Source organism: Oncorhynchus tshawytscha, linkage group LG02 (genome assembly GCF_018296145.1).
Source record: "Oncorhynchus tshawytscha isolate Ot180627B linkage group LG02, Otsh_v2.0, whole genome shotgun sequence".
Taxonomy (NCBI): domain Eukaryota; kingdom Metazoa; phylum Chordata; class Actinopteri; order Salmoniformes; family Salmonidae; genus Oncorhynchus; species Oncorhynchus tshawytscha.
Window position 1 is genome coordinate 25,348,997 of NC_056430.1, and position 25,228 is coordinate 25,374,224.

The 25,228-nt window shown below is 40.9% G+C and overlaps 1 protein-coding gene across 2 annotated transcripts in view; it reads left to right on the top strand.

Annotated features, from left to right (window-relative positions):
• Positions 1 to 25,228, top strand: part of fhit (fragile histidine triad diadenosine triphosphatase) — a 299,129-nt gene that overhangs the window by 256,862 nt on the left and 17,039 nt on the right. For both annotated transcript variants that reach the window (XM_024380237.2, XM_024380227.2), the window contains one exon: positions 1,516 to 1,584. In XM_024380237.2, the coding sequence (XP_024236005.1) occupies positions 1,516 to 1,584 (69 nt within the window). The remainder of the gene's footprint in view (positions 1 to 1,515; positions 1,585 to 25,228) is intronic.

Genomic DNA, 25,228 nt, shown 5'->3' on the forward strand with positions numbered 1-25,228 from the left:
TTGAAGATACTTCTGAGAATGCTCTTATTAAGTAAGAGCTGTGTACTCTAAAGAACTGTCACAAGTATTCAGAAGGCCCAGGAGGCTGCTTTGTGTGGGAATCATTTCTTACATCTGAATAGCCTTGACAGTACACTTGCTCTATTCACGTTGATGCTTATACAAACACGATGATGTGCTGTTCTCCCACAATGCCAGTGGCAGAATCACAATGACTGTTGACAATTTGTAAAATGCGGTATGACAATTTGCAAAATGTGTTTAAAACCATCTCTGAAATAATGTCGGAGGTAAGCCTATTTCCTGTGAATGTGGCTTACTGTCATGTGAATTGTAACTGTGTCCTTCATTCTTCATATTGATTTATTCTGTTTTACTAGAGAGAAATAATAATTATATATACCAGGGATTGAAAAGGGAACTAATCAACTGAGACAATATAAAAAATGACATGTACATGACATGTACAAAGTGACTCCGCCACTTCATTATACAGGCTTACTCTGTTAATTCCTCATGTGGTTGTTGTGTTAGGAACACTGCTGCTGAACTATTCATTTAACTAACATCTATTTTAGCGGATTTCTATTGCATTATTTGAAGTATGCAAAATTTCAGCAAACTAGAGCCAAGTGGATTGCTGATTAAAATTCAAGCATATGTAAGTGCTGGGGACATTAGCATCATGAGGACATTGTTTCTTCAGTTTGAGCGTGTTGTATTTCATTTCAGAGGAGTCTCTCGTTCTCTACTTGTCCTTCATTATGTTATCACTAGCTAATGACTTTGTTTTACTCTGTAAAACTTTTTGGCAGATTTGCATAGTGTAAGATAAATGTTTGCATTGTCTAATTATCTTTCCTGTTTTAATGTGTGTGTTTTTTCTTCTTCTGCGTAAATACGTAGCAGTTGTTCTGGGACTTTGCCACACTAATAAGCACCCAAGGAAAGCTGCAAGTTGGAAACTAACTGTGCAGATGGCCAAGTTTGTGACAGCACGAGGCAAGGGGGAACAGAAAAGGATGTCTGACAAAGTCAATTTAAGTTTTAAAAGCATAAAATTAAGGAGTCCCGGTAGTATACAGGTGGTACACTTGGCGGAATGTATTGTAACCCTCCTGTGATTTACAGCATTGCTTCACCACAAGGTTGTGAATGAATGAAAGATGTCTCTGGATCGGTCTGTTGTCAGTTCAGTCTGTTACAAGAGTACCTGGCACAGCATAGTATGTATGTCTCTCTGGATAGGTCTGTTGTCAGTTCAGTCTGTTACAAGAGTACCTGGCACAGCATAGTATGTATGTCTCTCTGGATAGGTCTGTTGTCAGTTCAGTCTGTTACAAGAGTACCTGGCACAGCATGGTATGTATGTCTCTCTGGATAGGTCTGTTGTCAGTTCAGTCTGTTACAAGAGTACCTGGCACAGCATAGTATGCATGTCTCTCTGGATGAGTGAATAACATAATATCTAAAAAATAAAACATGTTAATTTGTTTTGTCATTGTGTGTTTTCAGCATGTTCACGTGCATGTCCTCCCCAGGAAGGCAGGTGACTTTGAGAGAAACGACAACGTCTATGATGAGGTAAAGTAGAGCGTTTTTAAAGTTATTTTGTCTCTCCCACTACATTGATTTGAGTTCTTATGACTAAACATTGATATTCAATATGACACACTGTCTGTTTAAATTCTTCCAGGGTAGGAGTTGTTTTCATCATAGTTATCTTATGTTTATCAGTAATGCACTAGCTCACCTGTAGCTCAAAATAATAGCTTTAATTAAACATGTTACAGCTGGGGTTGAACAAACGTCAATACACCCTGAGACCTTTTCGAAAATAAAATCACCAAACCAATGAACCACGATACTTCAATACACAAATAATGAACATGCCTTTCATAGTGATTTAAATTTCCCTGTGACATTTAAAATTTGCAACAAGAGCGACCACACCAAATGAATATCAATGACTAAGTTTGATATGAATATTCTAATTACTACATCTAATAAAAACAGGCTTGACTATAGTTCCCTAACGAGCCAGAGGCGGAAATAGAACGCATCCACATGCGTGGCCCACCAGCCAAATACAAATATGTTTGTTTTTAATTTGCATGTGATCATAAGGGTTATTGTGAAAGCAGCTACTGTATGCCATTCATATTGTTGATGTCACACGCTGCAAATTAGACCTTTTTTCCTCTGAGGTGTTTTGCTTCACAATGAATAATCACCCAGTGTTGGCTCCCCCATACCTTACCACTGTTAAGTGTTTTATAACTCAAACTGTGCACATTTACTCCCTCATAAAGACTATTTAAGAGGCAATAGAATAGTTTAACCACTTTCCTCCTTCACAGTGTGAAACTAGTGAGAAATGTCACACAGGGTTTCCAATCATCTATTTGGGTGATATTGTGTTTAGTGAATAGACATCTAAACTTCAGACCCACGTCATCTAGTCACAGCCTCTGATTTGCTGTATTGCTGATTAGGACATTACATAATGATTGGTTGATGTCTCTGATGTCAGTGACTAGGCCAATTACCCCAGATAGTCATTCAGTGGCCGTGCTCACTACAAGGCTGACTTTGGGGCAGGCACCGAGGCTCCACTGTCTGGGGTGTTTATTGTCGCAGAGAAAGGGATGGGACTCTGGAGGGCGATTTTATTTGTCACTTTATTTAGATGAAGTGACACGGCCCGGTAGATTCACGCAACGTGGTCGTAAAGAGCCTGTCCCCCACCTGACAGCCATTCTGAAAGATACAGTCAGCAGCCTCTCTCTCTCTTGCACTCACTCTCGCTCTCTCTCTCTTGCACTCTCTCTCTCTCAGATATAACACATGCCATTTCCAATTTTCTTAGCAGTGTCACCTTGCCAAAAAAGCTGTCATGGCATATTACACTTGTTTTGTCTCTTCTCTTTCACAAATTTTCTTTGTTATGTGCTTTGAATGTACGAGCTTGTCAGTAGCCATAATGGAGACAACAGCAAATGCTCAGGTTTTGTCTTCCTCTCTCACCGAACTAGATGCTGTAGCTATTCAAAGTTTCATACAGATACACTACTATAAAGAGTGTACTGTACAAAATATACTTTGTCAAGTTCATCTGACATCTTTACAATTTATATATGTGACCAACCGGCTCAATTCTGTTTTATGTAGCATAATTTGAACTCATGTATTTTACACAGGAGAAAAGAAGAGAATGGTATATCATACACTACAGTTGAGGAAAAATGGGAAAGTAATTCTGCTTTGAAAGTTAATAAACTTGTAACCCCACTATTGAGAAAATGGCCCTTCAATGTTTTGGTACACCTACAGGAGAGCTCTTCTTTGTCTACACCTATTCAGCATCATTTACACCCTCTTAAGTGTACTTTAACACCAATACACCCATCCGTTTAAAATTAATTTAGTATACGTCAATCTAACAAACCAGGCAACTAAAAGCACCTTTCTAAATAATGTTTTGGTTAGTTTCTAGCTTGTTAGCTAACTAGCTAACGTTAAGTTAGCTGGCTAGCCAGTTCAAAGTATGACCGTATCATATAGCTGACAACGTCTTAACTTTAGGTAAAATAGCTTACAGTAGTGAGTATGACGTAATAAAAGCAGGGAATTCCACTGGAGAATTTTGGAAATTGGACACTGTCTTGTTGGCCTAACGTTATATTCTAATTTGACTTTGGTGCGGGTCATGTTGTTCTTCACATTACCGTCTCTGGTAAACACACACTATATCAAATAATATGAACGTTTATTTGTCACATGCACAGGATACAGAAGGTGTAAATCCAAACTCATAATGTTACTACCCTACATTAATCTACAGGTAGCTAAAGCTATCCAACTAGGTTCAATGTTAGCTAACTAACTAACATCAGACTATGCAAATGGCTCTGAGATAGGAATATAAGAATAATACTACACAGATCATACACATAATGCTAGCTAGCTAACAGTACGCTTTAAATTGCAATGAAAGCTGACCAAATTAGAAAAGTATAATATCTGAACATGTAGCGAGCTAGACTTTCTTACCCATATACATGGACGAGCGCCTCTCCCTGTCTGTCACGGATGCCATAGTTGCCATTAGTTTGAAGATGGAATCCAGAGACAGGTGTTTTATACAACAGTCTTTTGTGTGTTCTCTTTTGACTCCCTATGCATATTTGCAATCAAATGCCTGAATTTTCTCCAACTCCTTAGCTATCATATTCTGCTTCCACTGGGCATTCCACTGATTTCAACTTGGAAAGCATTAGCAACACTTTTGCAGTTCTTCATGATATCTTTCAAAAGAGATGTGTTAGAAAGATTATCTACACATACTGAGAAGCTTGTGTTATAGACAGAAGCATGCTACATACCAGACCAATCCGAACTCATCTCTTGGCTTGTACTACCAATCATGGCTAGTGGGAAGGTTTCTACCTCTTTCCATGGCTCAACCAACTAGGCTTGTAATTTAACAATTTTATTCGTATTTACAGATGGCATGCAAGTTTGTTAATAAGGCACATGAAAGTTCACAATTTCCAGATGGCATTTCGGACAAAAAACTAAGTTTGATAAAACAAATAATCATTATGTTCAAATGCCTCTCCTGTGAAGTAGTGGCACGCGACATACTCCTAGTTTCCTGAAACAAGTTACATATGCTTTCACGGCAGTATGGTTTGTTAGCAGAGATGAAAGACAGAGAGACATAAACAAAGATACAGTATATTGTTGTAATATTGCCTGCAGTAGCAGCATGCGCCCTTGTTACGACTTTTACTTCCTCTAGATAGTCAAGTTGGATCGTCTTCTCGGCGCTTGCTCCATAACTTGCTCCAAAAGGTCAGAGTGGATATCAGATGAACATGATTGGAAAGGTGAAGGATTTCACTGTGTGGAGAATGATGTTGTAATAATCATTACAGTGGGTGTATAGCAATATCCCAGCCATTTATCTACTTGACCTTGGTAATGCTCATCAATGGTCAAGTTATACACTTACAATGAATCATGTCAAACACCCAATTAGCTACTAACTGAAAATAGATCACATCTATGAATGTGATGGCCTACAGCCTCTGGGGGCTTTGAGAGTGGGGTAGATGGAGAGAGAGAGGAAGAGAGAGAAAAGGTTGAAAGGCGTAGAGAGTTGGAGGCCTGCCCCACAACATGGCAAGCATTGTGTATTTGCACCTCAGCAGCCTTCTGCCCAGACACCACTCATTACACCTTTTAAAGGTCAGCACTTTCAAAAATATGTGCTATGACCTTTTAATCAGCCAAGGGGGAAAAAAACATTGAATCACATTTGGCATTCGTTTAACACACATTTTATCTAATATCTAATATAATAATATATGCCATTTAGCAGACGCTTTAATCCAAAGTGACTTAGTCATGTGTGTATACATTTTATATATGGGTAGTCTTGGGAACTGAACGCACTATCCTGGCGTTGCAAACGCTATTCTCTACCAGCTGAACTACAGAGGCTAATATTTGCCATGATCATTCTATGCACATGAAGAAATGCAATTTACACCCATTGAATATGCACTTTAAAGCTACTGTACTTCAGCAGGTACATGGTGACCATGACCCGAAATGTAGATGGTGAACCCTTTAGCCTGGTACAACTATAACCCGTAAATGGGTTCCATTTCCACGTTTGACATTTTTTCCTACATTTCTGACCTGGGAAGCCATGTTGTTGACAAACACGAGCTTTTGAATGATGCCTCAAATGTTTGTGTCCTCGTACCCTAATCCATCTCATCCAACTGATTAAGTGCTGATTGAGTATGTGCTTGTGCTCAGAACATGTAAATGACAATTGTAATCAAAAGTGTGGTCTTTCTTTAATGAAGTCTGCACTCACTCACTCTCAGTGCCTGGAACACCATCTCAACACAGGAGCTTGAGAGCTGTACTGTAGCATCTAGTCGTGAGCTGGCGTTAATAACCATAGCCCTTCGTGTAGTTAGAATCCCAATACTCCTCTTCAGTCCTATTAAGAACACCGGCACTGTAGACACGAGTCACTCTTATTGGATGAGAGAGAGAAAGTGCACTCTTTATGGCTATTTAATCAGAGGAAAAAGCAGTGAGACGGCACCAGGCTATGCCTCTCTTCTGCTCTTGCTCTGAGCCACCTCAGAGATCAGTGGAAACTCAATTACGCCGTTGCCATGCTTGTTAGTGGGGAACAATGTCAGCTCGTGATTATAAGTTGTAATGATGTTATTTTCTCCAATTAGGCCTTGTGTGTTTTTTTTCAAATGCCTCTCCAGGTTCTCTAGGGAGAATGGAAGTGACAGACAGATGGAGGAAATGCTGTGAACCTAGTGTTTTGAAGGCAGTTTATAGCTTTTAAATGGGTCTGAATGGATCCGGTTTGATCGGCAGCTACTGTAAATGTTTTCCATTTTGGTTCTGCTTATTTGTGCTGGCCACTGAAACAGTTGCAGGAACAGGAGTTTGATACAGGCTTATTGATTGGAAGAGGGGTTAGCAACATGAATATTCACCCCATCTCTGAACTGAATACAATAAATGAGAAGATGACTGCGTCGGGGTCAAGGCTAGAATATGCCCCCTGAATAACGAGGGTGGAAATACATTATTCTTAATGATTCGCTGTATACAATTTATCTAATGCATTTTCTTTTTCGACTAGATCTACAGTATGTTCTAAAATCACTGCTTGTTATGTCTGGTTCTGTCATATTTCATATGTATTTCTACTGTACAGATCAGCTAGGGAGAACATTGCAAGGGAAAGCAGTCAAGTTATTTTACTGTCTCTAGCCTCTTGCTGTTGGAAACAGCAGCTCTTAAATTACCCCACCTTGTTTCTGCTCTGCTTATGTGCCTAGTCACTCCAAAGACAACGAGTCATTCAGGGGCCCTGGAGACTGAATTTCACTTATTTAGCTTCCCGATTATTATCTTTCATTCCAGTATCTATCCACCCAATCGATAAATCCGCTCTCCGTTCTATTTCTACTAGCCAGACACATCCTCGGCGCCGTGCTGACGTAGCCTGCCTAAGATATGTAGTGGGTCTCTCTCAACCCTGATATTGTGTGATAGCATTGCTCATTAGATCTTTATCTATGGTGCTCCCCTTTGCTGTGTGTGAGGATATCCAGACAGAGAGATCATATTCAGGGGAGGCGCTGCGTTGTTATTTGACTGTCATTCATCATATTTTGTGGCAGTGTTATTAGGGAACATAGGGGGGAATAGGGCTATGTAATGACAAATATCAATGGATCCTCATGTTCTTGCCTGCTGTGACAGGCTACTATCCATCTCTCTGGCACTCACCTAGTTAACATTTTTATCAAATGGCCAAGATTTGTCATTTTCCCTTCCCGGGGGGAGTTGGAGCTTTCGCCGATAGTTTAGATAAAGGAGAAAGATCCAGAACACGGCCCACATCTTCCTGTGCAAATGATGAGCAATTGTTCTAAAGTGCAGCCCCCATCTGTCTGGCACTGTTGGACATGCAGTACTGTAGCCTACTTTGTTAGATAAAGGGAGGAGTGAGGGGGTGTCAAATAATAATGTTTACCATGGGAACCCATTAGCCCATTGGGTTCTTGTTATGTTGTTCACCTCATCCTCAGGGTCTACCTGAGACTGTGCAGGAGGACAGGTATCTCTAAACATATTATTCAGCAGAACACGCACACGCACACACACCCGCACACAAACACACAGATGCACACACACTCACACAATCTTAAAAATAACTGCATAACTTAGAAAATAAATTGATTAGTGGCTACTCAAACACCTCCAACGGTCAGTAGAACTCAAATCATAAAAGTTGTACTAACTCAAATGTCAATAATATTTCTTATCACTTAATGTTTTTGAATACTGTCTACAAATATTAGGTTATTGATAAATATAACTTATATAAATATAACTGTTCTGCTAATCTTAAATTGAGCTTTTTCAAGTTATGATTTTTTTATATTTTAAAGTCAATCTACCATTTAAAAACAAATAAAGTAGTCATCAGAAACATTGATATTTTAGTAAAAAAACACTTTATTTATCCGTGTTGTGCCTATATAGAATCATTAAGTTTTTGCAAGTTATTGAAACATAGTAGTGCAATGTGGCTTGATTTTTAGTGGACTGTTTAATTAATTAAGAAATAATTAACACAATGTTGTTAACACAATAATTAACACAATGTTGTATGCATGTTTGAAGAAAGATAAGTATATTTAAAACATAATATTAAGCAGTTTTTTGTGCTCTGAGGTGTAATTGCTCTTGATGATAAACTACTGGCACACAGCTCGGACACCCATGCATACCCCACAAGACATGCCACAAGAGGTCTCTTCACAGTCCCCAAGTCCAGAACAGACTTTCGGAGTGGCACAGTACCACATAGATCCATGACTACATGGAACTCTATTCCACATCAAGTAACTGATGCAAGCAGTAAAATTAGATTTTTTAAAAACCTGAAAATAAAACCACCTTATGGAACAGCGGGGACTGTGAAGCAACTCAAACATAGGCACAGACACATGCATACACACACACGATAACATACGCACTATACACACACGTACACATAGATTTTGTACTGTAGATAGGTGGTAGTGGTGGAGTAGGGGCCTGAGGGCACACAATGTGTTGTGAAATCTGTGAATGTATTACACACACACACACACACACACACACACACACACACACACACACACACACACACACCTTAGGTATCTCACAGCAGAGTTTATGAGTATGGATTGCGAGTATGGATTGCAGTAAGGCCCTTACAAATACAATTACGCAGAGGGTGATAGCTAGAGATACTTTTTACTACAGAACTAACTCTTGAAAATAATATGCTTCGACAATTAGTAATTTTGCCATTGCATAATAACTAGTGAGATGATATAGTGTCTGGTTGAATCTACCTTGAGAAGTTTTAAACAGATTTTAGTGTCCGTACTATCACTGTCATCTTTTTATCAACGACACCCACAAACAATCAATACTTCTCTGTGAAGTCAGCTCCTCGCTTTGTCTATGTATACATTTGTTTCCTATACTATTTTAAAAATGCATTGTACCCTAAACTAGTTCTGAGTGTGGCGCTGTCTTTGGTCAGGCTTGCAACGATAATAGGAAAGACCACTGTATGAGTTATGTATTGATTCCTCTGTGAGAAAAGAAAAACACATCTATGTATTCCTGACTGCAGCGTTCAATCCACTTTCTTGTCTCTTCTACTTTTCCAAGTCTGTGTTAAAGCATCTCTGTTCCTTGCTGCTCCCATCTGTCCCTACTGAGGAAGATAAGGCGAGCGATTTAGTATCACAGCTAGCCTCCCATGGGGTACTTGGCATTGTCAAGTTTATAAATGTGTTCGCCATAACCGGCTATTGACAACGCTTGCCGATGATGAAACTGTTAATTATTCTACCGACGTGGGATGTATTGAGCTGATTTAGCTGAGCATATGTTAAGACCATGAAGTTGCTGTACTTTTTAGAAGCAGCAACTTATATAGTCCCCGTCCTTACCCTCTCTCTCTCTCTTGCGCCCTCTCTCTCTCTTTCCCACCCTCTCTCTCCCCTCTCTCTCTCTTTCTTTCCCACCCTCTATCTCTCCATATGCTAATGTTGTTGTACTTGTGGAGGACCTGGTAAATTGCCCAATAAAGCAGGAATCATCTGATGTGGTGCGTACGCCCAAGCGCTTACAGCTTGAACACAATTTTCGTTGTTAGCTAAGTGTGAGAGAGGTTCAGGAGATGTCATAGAAGTGTTGATTTGCATCTCATTTGGAATGCAAATATATGTATGAAGCATGGTTTACAGAGTTGTGATCGGCTTCACATTCCAAACACATTCACTTCATTACCAGATGTATTATTTGCTAGGTCTCAAGTATCTCTTTGCATAAGCTTATGCTGAGAAAGAGGTATCACCTTCACATAGATTTATGAATAATATGAATAGCTCCATGAGTGATCAAACATGTTACCAAACAAGACTGCATTACTCACAGTTCTTGAGGCATTATTCCCTCCAAAGTCAACTTTCTCTCATGGTCTCCATGAGAAAGCATCCATGGCTTACACAGCAAAATGAATAATGACACATGCAATGCAATAAGGATCTGCAGTATTCCAAACTCATCTTGAATTAAATACAGTGTTGAGTACATGAAATTGAGGGGATCCTCTTTGGTAATATCTCTGCATTTCTGCACTGTAAAAAAGGTCTCCCACTGTGTTTAGAGACTCAGAGAAGCATGGCAGTGCTGAGATTCAGCAGACATCTGGGTCTGGGTCTGTAATGTGATACAGAAAGCTACATGCAACTCCAACAAAGCACTGTCATCTTCTGATACAGCATGTCACTGCAGATGCCTTTCTCATTTTTTCCTCATGTCCTGTATACTCAGTCAGTGTTATATTCAGTTGTATTTTATATAATAAAGCATGTAATGCATCTATATAGCATTTGTGTAGTGGCATACAGATGAGCAGCCGCATTTTTATCATTTCCACACTTGGGGATTTTCTTTTAGCAGGGTCTGCCTTTTTTGCCTTTTATAAGCACATTTCATGCAATTCTACTTTTTTACATGAGAGAAGACATTAGTAGAATCTTTTTTAATACCACACAAATTACCGAAATTAATGGCTACTCAAACAGTGACAAACTGAGATCAATACAAACACCCTGTTTTGAATGCAAACAATAGTACTGGCCAATGAAGAGAAACACAGATTGCACAATATTAGGAGGAATATACACTCACCGGAGAGTTTATTAGGCACACCCATCTAGTACTGGGTTGGACCCCCCTTTGCCTCCAGAACAGCCTAAATTATTCGGGGCATTCTACAAGGTGTTGGAAACGTTCTACAGGGATGTTGGTCCATGCTGACGCGATGGCATCACGCAGTTGCTGAAGAGTGTACGGCGGTACATTCATGCTGCAAACAGCCCGTTCCATCTCATCCCAAACATGCTCTATTGGGTTGAGGTCTGGGGACTGCTCAGGCCACTCAAGTAAACTGAACTTGCTGTCATGTTCCAAGCTATTTCTTTCCACTCCTCAATTGTCCAGTGTTGGTGATCTCATGCCCACCGGAGCTGCTTCTTCTTGTTTTTAGTCTCATTGTAGTATAGTCTCATTTAGATTTCCATATGATTTATATTTTGGAGAAGGTTCATATAAAATAAATTAACAAATGAATAAATGTATAGAGAGTTGTGGAATGTAGCCATTACAGGACTAATACTATTGTTTTTTGCTTTTATTTCTGCAAAGAGAGAACATAAATTAATTCACAAATGTGACTCACTTCATACAGGCAGATAGTGTGGATGGGTAAGCAATCTCTCTCTCTCATTGTCTCTCTCGCTCTCTCTTTGTCACTCTCTCTTTCGCTCTGTCTCTCTCTCTGTTTCTGTCTCTCCCTCTCTCGCTCATTTTCTCTCCCGCTCTCTCTCTCTCTCTCTCTCTCTCACGCACAAACACACTCATTCAGTATACACACAAGGATAAACACATACATACACACACACACACAGTCCTAGACACAGCTAAACTCCATGTCACTGAGCCCTGTGATAGACATCATTCAGTCTTGCACAAGGAAAGAGGGAGAAAGTCAAGTCTTTAAATATTGTGTTTGTATTAGGAGAGCTGGCTTATCGAAAGTGGCAGGCAGCAACAAAGAGAGTGGCAAGTGGATTGTGCCAGCTAACCTTTAGCCGAAATCATTTCTCATTTACTTCAGCTCTGCCGTCTCTCTTTTGGCCATGTGCAGAGTGGCCCAAGGAGAGCTAAATTATGCGTCCACAGAACAGAAGACAGTCTGGGAAAGTACCTGCTGGGAAAGTGTAATTTGATTCTGGAAGAGGCTTTAAGCCGAGCAGGAAAATCACCTGTCATTCTTCGGCCCCCCCTTGTGATTTGATTTGATTGTATATTTTCTCATCTTCAATAGGTTGGTTGGTTCTCCTTTTTCCACAATGGAACCATTGTGAACTTAAAAAGCGGCCATGTATACCGTGTCCGGTGGGGGCTGTCACAGTTGTGTAGCAGCATGGACAGGAGACGAAAAACCACAGGTTCTGCTTTAATTTCTTTTGGGAATCCAGAGCGCGGTGCTCATTCTGGGATATTTTAAACATCTGCCTTCCCGTAAGTCTCTGTAGTGCAAATGACTTTGATGGTGGCAAAGGAAGCTGGGAGAAAGGATCTGAAAATGGGTTCCTTTTTCTGTCCCAGCTGGAATAGTAACAAGAATAGTAAATACTGGGATATGAAGGGAATGGCATGGGATAGTTATGGAGGCCAGTTCAAATCCCTATGGCTTCGTCAGTGTCCTTACAGCACATCCCTCTATATACTCATGTGGCTTAATTATCAGCAGGTAATGCAAATCTGGGCTAGTGTGTACAATATGCTCCCTGCAACAAACAGACTATTGCACAGTGGAGAGGGCTTCCAGAACACGCTATGGCACAGTGGAGAGGGCTTCCAGAATACACTATAGCACAGTGGAGAGGGCTTCCAGAATACACTATGGCACAGCCGAGAGGGCTTCCAGAACTCACTATGGCACAGTGGAGAGGGCTTCCAGAACACACTATGGCATAGGGAGAGGGCTTCCAGAACGCACTATGGCACAGTGGAGAGAGTTTCCAGAACACACTATAGCACAGTGGAGAGGGTTTCCAGAACACACTAAAGTAATAGTCGGGAGGGCTTCAGAACACACTATGGCACAGTGGAGAGGGTTTCCAGAACACACTAAAGTAATAGTCGGGAGGGCTTCCAGAACACACTATGGCACAGTGGAGAGGGCTTCCAGAACACACTATGGCACAGTGGAGAGGGTTTCCAGAACATACTAAAGTAATAGTCGAGAGGGCTTCCAGAACGCACTATGGCACAGTCGAGAGGGCTTCCAGAACACACTATGGTAACGGGGGAGAGGGCTTCCAGAACACACTATGGCATAGGGAGAGGACTTCCTGAATTCACTATGGCACAGTGGAGAGGGCTTCCAGAACACACTATGGCACAGTCGAGAGGGCTTCCAGAACACACTATGTCATAAGGAGAGGGCTTCCAGAACACACTATGGCATAGGGAGAGGGCTTCCAGAATACACTATGGTATAGGGAGAGCGCTTCCAGAATACACTATGGCACAGGTCTGAGGTCTGTTCAACGCTGGTCCGACCAATCTGATTCCACGCTCCAAGACTGCTTCCATCACGTGGACTGGGATATGTTTCGTATTGCGTCAAACAACAACATTGACGAATACGCTGATTCGGTGAGCGAGTTCATTAGAACGTGCGTTGAAGATGTCGTTCCCATAGCAACGATTAAAACATTCCCAAACCAGAAACCGTGGATTGATGGCAACATTCGTGTGAAACTGAAAGCGCGAACCACTGCTTTTAATCAGGGCAAGGTGACCGGAAACATGACCGAATACAAACAGTGTAGCTATTCCCTCCGCAAGGCAATCAAACAAGCTAAGCGTCAGTATAGAGACAAAGTAGAATAGCAATTCAACGGCTCAGACACAAGAGGTATGTGGCAGGGTCTACAGTCAATCACGGATTACAAAAAGAAAACCAGCCCAGTCACGGACCAGGATGTCTTGCTCCCAGGCAGACTAAATAACTTTTTTGCCCACTTTGACGACAATACAGTGCCACTGACACGGCCCGCAACCAAAACATGCAGACTCTCCTTCACTGCAGCCGAGGTGAGTAAAACATTTAAACGTGTTAACCCTCGCAAGGCTGCAGGCCCAGACGGCATCCCCAGCCGCACCCTCAGAGCATGCGCAGACCAGCTGGCTGGTGTGTTTATGGACATATTCAATCAATCCTTATCCCAGTCTGCTGTTCCCACATGCTTCAAGAGGGCCACCATTGTTCCTGTTCCCAAGAAAGCTAAGGTAACTGAGCTAAACGACTACCGCCCCGTAGCACTCACTTCCGTCATCATGAAGTGCTTTGAGAGACTAGTCAAGGACCATATCACCTCCATCCTACCTGACACCCTAGACCCACACCAATTTGCTTACCGCCCAAATAGGTCCACAGACGATGCAATCTCAACCACACTGCACACTGCCCTAACCCATCTGGACAAGAGGAATACCTATGTGAGAATGCTGTTCATCGACTACAGCTCAGCATTTAACACCATAGTACCCTCCAAACTCGACCAGAACACAGTATAGTACAGGACATATATCTACGTGACTTCAGTGACACATTGGTTCATGCACAAGTATTGGACTTGATCATTTATGTGTCAGATAATAATTATTGTTTCTGGGTTTGCATGCTTCTCTGTTTAAAACAGTCAGGGAGACAGGTGCACTGTAATACATCAAGAATATGTCTTTAGAAAGTTAATGCAACTTTTTTACACAACAGGAATGGAAGTGCCGACGTGCTAAAATGAACTTTGTCTGATGTACAGCTACTTCTGAAAGCGCAAACTACATCCCAAATGGAGCACCGCACCTGCCCAGAGTGGGAGTATGTTCTAATTGACTTCTGACCCTCCTTCTGCCGAGCACAGAACTTCTCCATCTCCCTAATATAGACATGGGGGCCAGTGTCACGGTCGTTAGCATACCAGCAGGATGGAAAGGGGCTCAAGTCTTGATCACAGATTTTTTTTAAATATGGGAAATATAAAAGATACAATCACTGTGTAGAAAACATTAAGAACACCTGCTTTTACCAAAACATAGACTGACCAGGTGAATCCAGGTGAAAGCTATGATCCCTTATTGATGTCTCTTGTTAAATCCACTTCAATCAGTGTAAATTACGTGGAGGAGACATGTTAAAGAAGGATTTTTAAGCCTTGAGACATGGATTGTGTATGTGAATCATTCAGAGGGTGAATTGGCAGGACAATTGATTTAAGTGCCTTTGAACGGGGTATGGTAGTAGTGGGAAGGGTATGGTAACTGTGGGAAGCATTGGAGTCAACATGGGCCAGCATCCCTGTGGAACGCTTTTGACACATTGTTGAGTCCATGCCCGTCAAATTGAGGCGGTTCTGAAGGCCACTGTAGCCCACAACCTCCCAATGAGATAGTGTAGAGAAAGCCCCTCTACTCGTGCCATCACTGTGAAAATAATTGCTGGGATAGTTATTCGCAGAGATTTTGCAATTAAAGGTGATTACTGCCGTAGCAGGAGTGCTGCAGATTTCCTCTCTTCAGGAGAGGTAATACAGTGCAAAGCGAGATATAGCAGGGGATATGGAAAAAGAGAGAGAGAAGGAGAGAGAGCAGGGCCCAGGTACTAAAGCCTTTTATCAGTTTCTGCCTAATAATCTTAGCACAGAAGAAGGGTCTGTAATTAGACTTTTCTCTCTCTTATAATTGAGGATGTGTTATCGGTCTGAGGCTGCTGCTCATTATTTAACTGGAGATGACCTTTTTTGGAGGGGAGGGTGAAGATGGAGACTCATAACTGTGTAACAACTCTGTTCTTGAATTTTCATGGGTTGGGTGGCAGCATTCGATCAAAACTTGGTTTGAGATTTGTGATTCTGAGATGTATTTTAATTGACCAGTATATAATATTATCCAAGTATACCATGCTGTAGCTTACATATGTAGAAATTCTGATGTCCATTCACCCATCCTGGATGGTTTTAATTGCATGCCAGCTTGCACATCTGTTGGACGCGGGTAGTGGAGTTGTTTTGGATCCAGTTCCAGCTCCGGAGAGAGAGAAAGAGAGAAATCGGTTCCAGTGACATCCCCATTGAGCATTCTCTGAGCCTGGCGCCGTCCAAGCCCAACACCTGGACTGACATGACTTCAGTGCCAGCACGGTGCCAGTCAGCATCTGCCTGCCGAGCCTGGCCCACACCCCAGTCCCAGTGTTGGAGCTGTTAGTCTGGGCATTGGACAGAGCCAATTAGCCTGGACCATCCCCTGGCGCTGTTGCTCTGCCACACCAAGCCACTTCCTGTGCAACTGTCTAAGGCCTGGTCATTACACCACCTCTGTCGCCATCCTGCTCTGCCCCAGCCTCTGGAGCTGTGGTTCTGGGTTCTCACACCAAGGTCACATCTAGCATTTGTTCGCTTTCTATCTAATTACTGCTAAAGAGCTTTAAAGCCATGTTTGTACACCGTGTCACTCATCCTGCTCGTTGTTTTCGCACAAATCTGTTGTGATTAATCCTCCACACCTGTTTACTCGGCTGTCGCTCAGCGAATGAAAGGCTTGCAAGGAAGGCCGTGGATTGTGTATGCACACTTTGTCCTGCTACCATTTGTTCTCAAGAACAAAAAGACCATTGATGTTTTTATGCATCAACACTGGATGTTTTTTTCTACTTTGTGTGACATCTAACAAAGACATGAACTATCAGACGAAGCTGTTTGTCTACTCTCTTCTATTAGTTATAGAAGCTCTATCATTAGCTGAGCTGTTCTTATGATGCACATTGCTCCTGTCAAGCACATGCAATTTAGATGGAGAATGTGACCAGGCTGCGTTTCCCGTCCTTGTGTGACTGACGGGTTAAATTGACTCACAGACAGACACTGTGATGAAGGGACAGGGAAGGTAAATCAAACACGATTTTTTGGGCTCCTGCTCCCCATCCCTGTCTGTCACTGATCGAACAGGTGACAGCTCCATAGTAGACACTAAATCCCATTACCAATAAAGTCCTCATGCATTTGCATGTTAATTAGTCGCTATCAGATCTCTGTGTTATCACAAGATGACAGAATTAATCAGCCCCTAAAAGAGTGTAATTAAAAGAAACTGCTATAACGGGATGTCTTTTGTATCAGCAACAACTTTAATATGAAGTCAGAGGTCTGGAACGGATGTGTTTGAGGGACATTCTCAAGGCCATGACATTGAGCAAAGCAGGGGAAGACAGAACTATGGTTATAATGTGTGAAGGGTACGAATGTGCTCCTGCAGTGCCTATTGGTCTGTCCCTTCAAAGTATGCTGTGAGCTACCCCTCAGACAGATGATTCATTGGAGAAGTTCAGGAGTTTTTCATTCATGACCTGTCGACTGGTATTACCTGAAGAATAATCTTGGAAGCCCAGAACTAAAATTTTGCATATCTGCATCAGATGGTCAAATAAGTTCTGGAGGGAAATGTTAAGAGAAAGATATTAACGGTACTTGTGAAGTCTCACTCCCTCTAAACTGAAACTCTCTGCAAGTTTCAGGCAAGTCTATGGGCCAAAAGTCCTCTCACTTTCCAAAATTCGAAAAATGCAAGCTGGCGAGTCCGTGGAAAATCCTGATTTGTTCAGGTACAAAAAAATCTGTGTACCGGAAACAAAGTTCTTCATTATTCATCGCATCCCACAGACGTACGGTACCATCATGTTACGTATGTCTGTCCACAAGATATTCATTGAAGAGTATTCTCACCTTTCTTTAAGATCCCTGTGTCAATGGTAATGTATGTTGTCGTTTTGTTTTGGTGGTGTGTGATTAGTGGCAGTCTCATAACTTTTGTTTTTGAGGGAACCAACCTGATGGCTGATCCTTCATAGTGAAATCTGAAAATATTTTAAGGAAATCCAGCCTTCACATGTTTCCCCAACTAGAATGCAAGAAGCAATGTAATGAACCCCCCCCCTCCCCTACACACACACACACACACACACACACACACACACACACACACACACACACACACACACACACACACACATATATATATATATATATATATATATATATATATATATATATATATATATATATATATATATATATATATATATATATATATATATATATACACACACACACTTGTAGTCGTGTGGTATGCAATATTTATGCTGTCGCTATGTGTTCCCCAGCCTACTGAGGCTTTGTGGGTTTCTTGTAGTGGCTGAGCATGTCTGAACATGGCTCCCTTAAGCTTTCACCATCTGTGCAGAAAAATAACAACTGTTCCTTTCTTTCACATGAAACCTACAGTACGGTATGTGACGATAGGCATGAGAAGATGATAAGAACAAACAGTATCCAGCCACAAGCAAGAGCCTGAAGAATGTAGGGTTATTGTGTCTACGCTAATAACTGACCTTGCTTGGCTCATGAAGGAATGTTATTAATTAAGGAATGTTTTTAAGGGACAAATACAGAAATACGTTTTGTTATCCTTACTGATAGCATCAGAAGCCAGTTTTCCTGTATTTCCCCACATACGTTGTAGTCATGTCCGTGCTTCCTCTGCCTCAGCAGATCTATACAGATGAGTCTGGTTAATTCCTTTAGTTGTCCAATGATACTGTATTCTGTGATGCTAATAACCCTAGGAGAAACTGTTCCAGAGCTGTATGTTCATATCTAGATCAAAGTCAAAGAGCCACAGAGCAGTGTCTGCTTCTATTGCCCAGACCAGACTGTATGGGGCATTCCAGTTGAACTAACTCTGCTTGGTCAGTTCGTGTACGCATCAGATCAATAGCAATACAGAGAATCATTAATAAGTGGAGCAGACGTGAAGGGGAGAGATCTGTTGTGAATACTCACAGAAGTAGAGAGTGTGTGATTCAGACTACAAAATCAATGCCGCTTAATAACTAAACAACTTCCTCTAAATGTACTCATCGATGTTCTGACAGCTCTTCTTTGAGATGTCCATCGGGAAGTGGCCTTTTTTTTTACCTGGCTGTGTTATAGCGATCTCAACTCTCCTTAGCAACGTCTTACTGTTAGTAATGTGTTATAGCGGTCTCAACTCTCCTTAGCAACGTCTTACTGTTAGTAATGTGTTATAGCGGTCTCAACTCTCCTTAGCAACGTCTTACTGTTAGTAATGTGTTATAGCGGTCTCAACTCTCCTTAGCAAAGTCTTACTGTTAGTAATGTGTTATAGCGGTCTCAACTCTCCTTAGCAACGTCTTACTGTTAGTAATGTGTTATAACTGTCAACTCTCCTTTGCAACGTCTTACTGTTAGTAATGTGTTATAGCAGTCAACTCTCCTTAGCAAAGTCTTACTGTTAGTAATGTGTTATAACAGTCAACTCTCCTTAGCAAAGTCTTACTGTTAGTAATGTGTTATAGCGATTACAACTCTCCTTAACAAAGTCTTACTGTTAGTAATGTGTTATAGCAGTCAACTCTCCTTAGCAAAGTCTTACTGTTAGTAATGTGTTATAGCGATTACAACTCTCCTTAACAAAGTCTTACTGTTAGTAATGTGTTACAGCAGTCAACTCTCCTTAGCAAAGTCTTACTGTTAGTAATGTGTTATAACAGTCAACTCTCCTTAGCAACGTCTTACTGTTAGTAATGTGTTATAGCAGTCAACTCTCCTTAGCAAAGTCTTACTGTTAGTAATGTGTTATAGAGATTACAACTCTCCTTAACAAAGTCTTACTGTTAGTAATGTGTTATAACAGTCAACTCTCCTTAGCAAAGTCTTACTGTTAGTAATGTGTTATAGCAGTCAACTCTCCTTAGCAAAGTCTTACTGTTAGTAATGTGTTATAGCGATTACAACTCTCCTTAACAAAGTCTTACTGTTAGTAATGTGTTATAACAGTCAACTCTCCTTAGCAAAGTCTTACTGTTAGTAATGTGTTATAGCAGTCAACTCTCCTTAGCAAAGTCTTACTGTTAGGAATGTGTTATAACAGTCAACTCTCCTTAGCAAAGTCTTACTGTTAGTAATGTGTTATAGCAGTCAACTCTCCTTAACAAAGTCTTACTGTTAGTAATGTGTTATAACAGTCAACTCTCCTTAACAAAGTCTTACTGTTAGTAATGTGTTATAGCAGTCAACTCTCCTTAACAAAGTCTTACTGTTAGGAATGTGTTATAACAGTCAACTCTCCTTAGCAACGTCTTACTGTTAGTAATGTGTTATAGCAGTCAACTCTCCTTAACAAAGTCTTACTGTTAGTAATGTGTTATAACAATCAACTCTCATTAGCAACGTCTTACTGTTAGTAATGTTTTATAACAGTCAACTCTCCTTAACAAAGTCTTACTGTTAGTAATGTGTTATAACAGTCAACTCTCCTTAACAAAGTCTTACTGTTAGTAATGTGTTATAACAGTCAACTCTCATTAACAAAGTCTTACTGTTAGGAATGTGTTATAGCAGTCAACTCTCATTAGCAAAGTCTTACTGTTAGGAATGTGTTATAACAGTCAACTCTCCTTAACAAAGTCTTACTGTTAGGAATGTGTTATAACAGTCAACTCTCCTGAGCAAAGTCTTACTGTTAGTAATGTGTTATAACAGTCAACTCTCCTGAGCAAAGTCTTACTGTTAGTAATGTGCAGCTGTTAGCAGAATAGTTCCTGCTGCTGACACTTAGAGAATACTCATTTATCATTGAGTATTCAGGGAGAGTTTAAAATGATATGGAATATGAATGTAGCATTAAATATACAATTAAATCTGAAAAAGACAATGGGGAGACATTGCATAAGCAGCACTGTTATTTTTATAAAAGTAAAAATGATGTAAATTACTTCAAAGAGTTTAAATTATTTTGTTCTTATAAATGTTTGATAGGTTGTGAAATGTAAGAACAGAGATCACACAATAACTTGTTATCTGTGGTATTAAGGTTAAATCAATATGACACCCTTTGACCCCTCAACAGCACCTCGCAAAATAACAGTTACATTTTAAGCAGATGGTATATCAAGTCCAAAATGAATTTGGAAAAACACACCATTTCCACAGTGTTTACTGTATTCAAATCTGCTACAAGCATTGTGAGTAATTTTATTCCGCCTTTCATTATTGTTCCAAGGATATGAAATGTGACTCTCGGAGTTCAGTTTGGAGGGACAGAATACCATACTTTTGTTTCATATATTTTTCATATGTTTAGTTATTTGTTGAAGGGGGAGAGAAAAAAGGCAGGGAGGCATAGAACCACCCCCTCAGAACCACCCCCTCAGAACCACCCCCTCAGTGCAGGAAAGGTGAATGTTAAGGGGAGAGAGACAGTCCAGTGTCTAATAAGAGGAACACCATAACCACCCACACAGACTATTCAGAGGGGGAAATAACATCATTATTCCCAATTACTAGTTTTATGTAGGGGTGTGCATTTGGGTTCATCCCTGAATTTTAACATGAAGAAAATGGTAATGATTATCCTTTCAAAAATGCAGTAATTGAAAGTCTGGATTGTTTCAATGCAGTCAGATTCTATGCTATGGTGATATATTTGGCTGTTATATTGACTCCACAGTGTTTGCTATTTATCTAGAGAGGACGATGCTAACTCAATATGAAAAACAAGGTGCACATAATATAAAAGTCAGTAGACAGTAGTATTGTTGTCAACATGTTTGACATTGCTACTGCGACATTTTTTCTCTTGACTAATTTACTTATTAACAGGCTACAAAATACAGTATGTGACAGTTGACAGAGGTTTGTTGTTAGCGCTTTGTTTGATCTCACATTAATCTGACAGCTGTTTCATTTTATACAAGGGAACTGTACCTCAGTTCTAGCATCACTGCTATTGCTATCTGACAGATCATGGTCTATCATGAAGGAACCAGAGTCTGATAATAATAAGAGCCAAGAGCACAACATGTTTTTTAGTTAAGTTTGTTAAAGGTCCCTTTGATTTCTCCCATTAATTACTTAATTAGGTGGTTATTTTTTCATGAGTTTAATGTAATCCGTGCTCTTTGGTGTGTTGGAAGCACTGTGGTAGCGACCTTTAAATGCTTACACTTCAGAATATACAGCTCTGGGTGATGTTTGCTCTGTTGCTTTGAGATTTACACAAAAAAATGGGGTACATCAATTTCATTGCCCTGCAGACGTCCCTACTACATGCCTAAAAACGTACCATAGTTATTTTTAAGTCTTGTAGCTCTTAAATTGGTTCATACATGATACCTGTTATCAGTCACCCATCAGTCACCCAGTCACCCAACTTTGAAATCATATAGAATGACAATTGAGCCTGCTTAAGCAATCAACATGGGTGATATAGAGTAGAGCAGGGTGTTATGTTGGTGCAGTCCAAGGTGACCTAACCAGACCCACTCCTGTAAACCAGATGAATTATACAGATGAGTTATGGGGTCAGTGGAGTCAGCTGCTTGAGATGTGCAAATGTCATTTAAACTTTAATGCAAATCTTTCATTGACATACGGTAAATGCATGATTTATGCAAATGACGTAAAGATTTGTCCCAGAAGTCATAGACCGCTGCAATAGAATGAGTCTTTCCCACTTGACAATGTTAATGTTTGCTGTAATAAAGTGACAATAGCATAACTGACAACAGTAGGTTTCGATATGAGCCTTGCTCCATTATATCGGTCTCATTTCTCATTTACACAAGAAATATCTTGAATTTAAAAAGTTTTCACTCTGTGATGGTTTTCTTTGACAACTGCAGCTGTTGCTTGTTTACTGGGGCTGTATTTGATCTCCAACACCAAGGCCAAGCTACCATGAGGCACAGGAGGCTGATGAGGGGAGGATTTCTCATAATAATGGCTGGAATGGAGTGAATGAAATGGTATCAAACACGTGTGTTTGATGTGTTCGATACCATTCCATTTATTCTGTTCCAGCCGTTACTATGAGCCCATCCTCCCCAATTAAGGTGCCACCAGCCGCCTGTGCCTTGAGGGTGGACAAAGTTAACTTTACGGCCACACACGCGCATCACTCAGCTGCATATTTTTTGAACATTGTACCTGTCAAGAGATTAGCATGAGATGTGATTCCTCTCGTGAGGTAGAGTTAAAGATTTTTATTTTTCTATTGACAGCAGCTTTGTGGCACTTCAGTCGCTATTGTAGTGTGCTGATCAAATCCCTTCTGTTCAAACGCAAGTCATTTAGGAGGCAGCCGCTCTCTCCTGGTGGAGATCATTAAAGATAGAGTACGTACACAAGCAGGCAGTGTTGATTTCCCTCTAATATACCCACAAATGCACTGAGCTCTCTTCCCGGGAAAAGCGTCATCTGTCTGGACATCTGGTGTTTATCCTGCTTTTCCATCACCACAGCTATTCAAGCATGTCATTGCAAAAATTAACGTCAAACTCAAATGTCAATCTTAATAGCAGCTCTTAGGGTTTCTTTATCATCACCTAAATGTGCTGTAAACTTGGCTTTTGTAGTCCATTAGTGGTCAGTTTAAGATCATTTCTATCTTGATTGGGAAGGGCAAAGCTGTTTACTCATTTTTGCAGTTGAATACATTATTCTCAGCAAGACTCCTTAAAAGGATGTTAAGAATTTTAAATGTACCGTAATAACAATATTAAGGTACTTTCTGTAGATAACTCTGTAGATTAATATTACATTAATACAATTCATTGGTTTGTTGGTTCATAATTGCAGGGTTTTGAATTTGGGATTCATAAATGCCATGCACAATCATGTCGTCTTGGAGACAATAACTGATGTGAATATTTTATCATCTAAAATATGTCAGGTTGACTTATATAAGGACCCAGGCATTAGCGCTGCTGTACAGCAAGATATTACAAACTGTGTGCCCACACAACCGTAAGTAGTGCTTCAATATGTTAAGCTGTGTCTGCAAAGTGTTTGATATTATTATGCAAATTACAAGTGCAGGAGGTTAACATAGATTTTCAGAACAATGTAACCCCTTGCGGTCCTGTATTTAGCTCTTTCAGCAAACGCATTGGGCCTAGTATGACTGCAAGCTGTTGTAAATGTAATTGTGCGTTTGTGTGCAGGTGGGTGTGCGTGCGTGTGCATGTGTGTCCCCGCAATTTTAGTCATTGCACTCAGCCTCTCTATTCAGCTATTACTGCTTTTCAAAAAAACTTTTATTGTGACGTACCTTTTCTGTGAAGAAAACAGACAGTCTAAGTGCCAAATAGAAAGATTGGATGTGCAGGGCAGCACAGGTGTGTCAGGAGTTAAGACCTTAAGATATATGGACACTCCATTGCTGACAGGTGTATAAAATTGAGCACACAGCCAAGCAATCTCCATAGACAAACATTGGCAGTGGAATGGCCTGTAATGAAGAGCTCAGTGACTTTCAACGTGGCACAGCCATAGGATGCCACCTTTCCAACAAGTCAGTTTGTCAAATTTCTGTCCTGCCAGAGCTGTCCCGGTCAACTGTAAGTGCTGTCATTGTGAAGTGGAAATGTCTAGGAGCAACAATGGCTCAGCCGTGAAGTGGTAGGCCACACAAGCTAACAGAGTGGGACCGCCGAGTATGAAGTGCGTAGAGCGTCTCTCCTTGGTTGCAACACTCACTACCAAGTTCCAAACTGCCTCTGGAAGCAACGTCAGCACAAGAACTGTTCGTCGGGAGCTTCATGAAATGGGTTTCCATGCATGAGCAGCGGCATACAAGCCTGAAATCACCATGTGCAATGCCAAGCGTCAGCTGGAGTGGTGTAAAACTTGCCGCCATTGAACTCTGGAGCAGATGTAACACGTTCTCTGGAGTGATGAATCAAGCTTTACTGGCAGTCCGACGGACGAATCTGGATTTGTCGGATGCCAGGAGAACTCTACCTGCCCCAATGCATAGTGCCAACTTTAAAGTTTGGTGGAGGAGGAATAATGGTCTGGGGCAGTTTTTCATGGTTCGGGCTAGGCCCCTTAATTCCAGTGAAGGGAAATCTTAACGTTATAGCATACTGTACTATGACGTTCTAGACAATTCTTTGCTTCCAACTTTGTGGCGAGAGTTTGGGGAAGGCCCTTTCCTGTTTCAGCATGACTATCCCCCTGTGCACAATGCGAGGTCCATACAGAAATGGTTTGTCAAGATTGGTACGGAATAAATTTACTGACCTCAACCCCATCCAACACCTTTGGGATGAATTGGAACGCCAATTGCGAGCCAGGTCTAATTGCCCAACATCAGTGCCCGACCTCACTAATGGTCTTGTGGCTGAATGAAAGCAAGTCCCCGCAGCAATGTTCCAACATCTAGTGGAAATCCTTCCCAGAAGAGTGGAGTCTATTATACCAGCAAGGGGGGGACCAACTCCATATTACTGCCCATGATTTTGGAATGAGATGTTCGACAAGCAGGTGTCCACATAATTTTGGCCATGTAGTGTATCACAGGAAGGGCACAACTTCAATGTCATTACTGGTGCCTTTGTTGAAAGGTGGAAAGGGAAGTGAGCACCAAGAACCAGCACTGGCTCAATTAG